Source organism: Sardina pilchardus, chromosome 1 (genome assembly GCF_963854185.1).
Source record: "Sardina pilchardus chromosome 1, fSarPil1.1, whole genome shotgun sequence".
Lineage (NCBI taxonomy): Eukaryota > Metazoa > Chordata > Actinopteri > Clupeiformes > Clupeidae > Sardina > Sardina pilchardus.
The window spans coordinates 34,917,494-34,922,493 of NC_084994.1; the positions used below are offsets into that span (position 1 = coordinate 34,917,494).

Genomic DNA, 5,000 nt, shown 5'->3' on the forward strand with positions numbered 1-5,000 from the left:
TGACGGTGACCGAGCTGGACCCTCCAGCTCCTGACGACATCGCTGACTCTACACCTCCTCCTTCACCTCCTCCTTCACCTCCTCCTTCTTCTCCTCCTTCTTCACCTGCTGCTGACAGGTAACGGGAGGTGCTGCTCGATCCTGCGCCGAGCCCTTCCAGCAAGGCCGATGAGGATGAGGAAGATGATGAAGATGAGACTCCTGTGGAGATGATTCGGGTGGTGGTGCTGGTGGTGGTGGTGCCCTCCGAGGCCGAGCCTGCGCTGCCACTCACCGTGGAGGTGGAGGTGAAACCCCCACCTGTGTCCTCCTCGAACTCCTCCTCACTCTCTATCGACAGACCACCGGACACTAGGGGGGGAAAGAGAGGCAAGACAAGACTGTTAGGGAGAGATGGTGCTGTTTTTAGAGAAATAATCGCTAACACTTTATTTGAAATCAAAACTATTATCATCAATTATCAGTTATTACTATTATGATTACAATCATTACTTATTGTGGACAGCATCTGATAATCAATGAGTTGCCTTGTATGTTTGTATGACAGGCTATTAATTCAATTTCAATTTAATTTTACTTATAGAGCGCCAAAACATTACACATGTCTCATGGCGCTTTACAGAGTGTTAAACATTCAAAGAGAGCCCATGAGTAACAGGGGCAAGGAAAAACTCCCTAGAATTAGAGATACATATAGGAAGAAACCTCAGACAGAATTAATTCAATCAATAATTCAACATTACAACCACAAAAAACAGCAACAGAACACAAGATCCAAGTGTGAGGCAATGTTACCATGTTACCACACAAAGAGCCAGTCCCCATTTTTAACTAAAACTTCACACTGAAAGACTACAAATCCAGTAGAAATCTATGAAAAAAATGTATGGGAAACAGGCCAACAAGCAGTGTTCTGAAGTGTCCTGATGGTTGGTAGTATGTTTGTGTGTGTGTGTGTGTGTGTGTGTGTGTGTGTGTGCGTGTGTGTGTGTGTGCGTGTATGTGTGTGTGTGTTGTGATATGACATTTTTGATTTGCCGTTTATTTATTTTTCCTCACAGGAAGAGCTGGCATAGCTGGCTCCGCCGCTCCGAGTGACGAGCCTCCTCTCCGCTGCTGTGCCTCCTCCGCTCGAGGAGCTGCTGGAGGAGACCACTCGAACACTACTGGCGCCCTCTGGTGGAGAAAGCATACAATTACAACAAACGCCGACCAAACGGCATGTGAAGGGAACACGCATGAACATCTCTGCTGCAGTGTATGTGTGTGTGTGTATGTGTGTGTGTGTGTGTGTGTGTGTGTGTGCATATTAAAAAAAACATATCAGTCACTTTTGTGCATTTCTCTTATCAGAATTGAAACTCCAAGAGCAAGATTTACATCAGCTGCTAGTCACCCGTGCAGTAAATAATTCCTGGGCTAACTGTGGTGCAGAGTTTCCACAAATTATTTAGAGAAATGCGCTTACAGTTGTGCCAACGTGTTGTTATGATGATTCAAGAAATGCATCAAAGCAACATAGAAAAACTGTGATTGCGACTTAGCCGAAATATATATTTCTGATGTGTCTGGTAGTCATCTCTAATTCTAATGGCCTAAGATGTTATATACGCCACCCAGAGTTTTACTTTAATTAGAAATCTTACGCCTGTAAATGTCTTCATTATTTTGTGATTTTTTTAAAATCTAAAATCATTTTACAAAGGGGGAAACTTTTCAATGGGGTGTATTTTTACTATTACTGCTTGAATTATCATAATATTATCATTTAATAATCTCAGTTCTCCGAGTGTGTCATGATAAATCCCATTGAAATCCAAACTCACTTGGAGGTAATGATGTCAGCCTGCTTGAAGTGGTTACTGTCTCAGTGACGACTGAAACACAAAAGAGGTTACCATAACAATGAAAGAAGTTAGTTAATGCGTGCGAAATGAGTTCAAGTAACACAATGTAAGAATCTGTGACGTACCAAAGTTCTCAACACAAACATCGAGGGACATATAGTCAATATCTCAAAATGAATGTGGCACCAATAAAAACAAATGAGTTGAAGCAACACAACGTAAGAATCTGTATTTATGTCACCAGTGCGTCAACACAAGGGGGGGGAAGTTCTATTCCTATGGATCCCCCAAAGGGACATAATAAGAATCCACTCTTATTGAGATGGGGTCCCGTTGCAATAGCTTTGCACACCCTCGCAAAGGACACTCTAAGGCGCTTTAAAAGTAAATGTCCACCTCTAAAGAACAATTCCCACTATGTCCCTTCAGGTGCTCAGTGTATTCCTGCATGGCACACCGAAGTTACACAATCTTCTGGGCATGCAGGGGCAATAACACAGACCCCATTCTCTCTATTGTAGGTCAGTGTACCATAAAAAGGAGTTTACTTTTGAAGCTGTCATTTTCAGGTAATAAAAACAACAACGACAAAAAACAAAACAGTATAGAGTCTCTTTAAAGTAATAGTATGTAGGAACTACCCACGAAGCACTAATCCGATGCCCAATTACTCTAAAACTGAGTGTTGGTTTAATGGATTGCGCGTCTACCCGCAACTCACGTACAACAATCATGGGTAATTGCTAATCTTTACTTTAAACATTGTGTGTTATTGTGCGCTTGAGGGGTATGCAATATAGAAAAAAAAGAGAGACAGACAGACAGACTGAAAGAGAGTGTGAGAGAGAGAGAGAGAGGGACAGAGACAGACAGAGATGAAGAGGGTGGAGAGAGATTTTAGAAGGAGAGGAAGACTCACATTCATCTGTCTGTATCCTTAAAATCCTAAATGGCATGTTACACATCATAAAACACTAAAAAATACCATTTTGCTTCAACCTGTTGGAACATTTTTCCAGAACATCAGAACTCACCTTTGGCAGACCCTCCCAAGCTTCCATCTGCGTTGATAATCTTAGTTGATGTTAAATGGTCCATTCCATGTTAACTATTTCAAGACAAAACATGTGTCCATTAATACATACACGCAAACTATTTCAGGAATGACAGGCAATAGGGAAAAAAAACACAGAGCTACTGTCAATCTCACCAAAGCAAACATTTAGACACAAATATGCAGAGGTTGTTGAGGTACCATAACATATTACATGTCCTACTTCAACACTCAACAAAGCCAAAAACCCAACAGTGGCACAGTTGAGGCTGGGTGGATACAGGCCGACCCAGTCTTCAGTTAGATTTTAAAGAAGATATGACAAATATAAGAAAACTACTTCACTACTTTGTGTGCCTCCCAGAAACATGTTAGCTTGCATAAACCACTTGGTAAACACTGTTTTACCTTTGCAAAGAAGCCCTTCATGATCCAATGCTATCTTTCTTTCTGAATACAGACAACTGGGATTGATATGGTAAAGACCATCCACAAAGGTTCAGTAAGTGGAATAGCTCTTGGCTGGAGATATAACTAATAAGTCCGTTCCACCTGAATGAGATCTCTCAAAGAGCTTGAAGTCAGAGTCTGTGTGCATATATATATGCTGTCACATTTCGTTCATCCAAGACCCTTAGGAAATAAAAAATGAATCTGGAGGTGTGGCCAATACTGTCAGATGCAATTAGACCAGCAGTCCAAAAAAGCAACGCCATGAACAAGCTGGAGCCTGGTTCTACTGAGGCAAGCTCGCTATAGCTCAGAGCTCGTGAACATGTAAATCAAGCCATAATTATGCGTATGAATCCCAGACAAATGTACCCAGTTCCAACATATCCATCAACCAGCCCTCGGCAAAAAAATCCAGTCACACTGAAGCGCCAGTCAGCAGACATGACGTGATCAATAAAGCCATCCAATTAACCAATTAACCAATTAGCATTAAGTGTTTTGGGATAATCATCTTGAATAGATACTTTACATAAGCGATAGCAATAATTCAATTATGAATACATGAAATAAATACCAATACAATGCTTACTACCAGTGGACCACAAAAGTAATATTCTCAAATGTTCAGGGTCAGTGGTGTGCTCAGTCCTCTTTGTTCTTTTGATGCTGCTTGTTGTTGGGTGCTCTTTGGTCTAAGGTAAATAGCTTGTGTAAGAAAAAGGAGGAAAAAAAAATCTCCACGACCAAGGCACTCCACAAGTTTAAAATGTCTTCATTTCAAACTAGACATGTCCAACAAAGACCTAAAAATGCCCACGCGTAGTGGCTGGGGCCTTCATCAGGAGAAATAATATTCTCAAGTTGTGATCCTCGAGTGCCCATAATGCCACTGTCCATAAACATGGGCCATGTAGTCTGTATATTCAGATTATTTTCACACCAGAGACGGTTGAGGCCTCCAGGACCCCTGGGGTCAGACAAAGTCAAATAAATACACACATCTTTATACATAACTGCAATCCATATGGGAAAAGTCTGTAGAATTCATATGTTCATCTTTAAATGATAACACTGTATCAATGCAAACGTTTATAGCACCTTTATTGTAGACTAACCACAAAAAATGTCTTGGGTTTGACCTCGGCTATCCTGTATGTTGAAGGGTGTTATACCATATTAGTATGAAATACAAGCTCTTTATCACAGATTTTCATGTCGCTTTCATGACAAGTGTGATGTCTTGTTTAGGCTACTGCTATTTCTTTATGAGAGGTCATCCTTTCCACTAGATCAACCTGCTGACAGAGTAATTTGTTAAATAGACTTATAACTAACTTCTTACACCTTTCTTATTTCAAATGGATTGTAATAGGAAAAGACAGTATTGAGTACACGTACAAATTATAATGACTTGTAGCCTACATGAAAACGAGTGTGCAGTTGAATTGTTCTCTGTTTTTCCCCCCGAGGATATCACCTGTCCAACGTACAGTGTACAGAATTATCTGCTTTGCAATTAGACACGGCACTCATAGCCTACGTTAGGCCTGGCACCATGATTAATCAAGTATGCTCCAGATTAAACGTCCAAAAGCGTTGGAGCATTAAGTTTCAAAACTTAAACGGCTTCCCTGATGTGCATATTT

The 5,000-nt window shown here is 40.9% G+C and overlaps 1 protein-coding gene across 1 annotated transcript in view; it reads right to left on the minus strand.

The window, feature by feature from the left end:
- col17a1a (collagen, type XVII, alpha 1a) overlaps nt 1-3,451 on the minus strand; it is a 38,795-nt gene extending 35,344 nt beyond the window's left edge. Inside the window, exons 1-5 of the mRNA XM_062534182.1 lie at nt 3,310-3,451; nt 2,882-2,955; nt 1,827-1,877; nt 1,060-1,176; nt 1-351 (exon numbers count right to left, since the gene is read on the minus strand). The exon at nt 1-351 is cut by the window's left edge and continues 337 nt beyond it. Of these exons, the coding sequence (XP_062390166.1) occupies nt 1-351; nt 1,060-1,176; nt 1,827-1,877; nt 2,882-2,945 (583 nt within the window). The 5' untranslated portion in view covers nt 2,946-2,955; nt 3,310-3,451. The remainder of the gene's footprint in view (nt 352-1,059; nt 1,177-1,826; nt 1,878-2,881; nt 2,956-3,309) is intronic.
- Nucleotides 3,452-5,000: the final 1,549 nt, after the last annotated feature.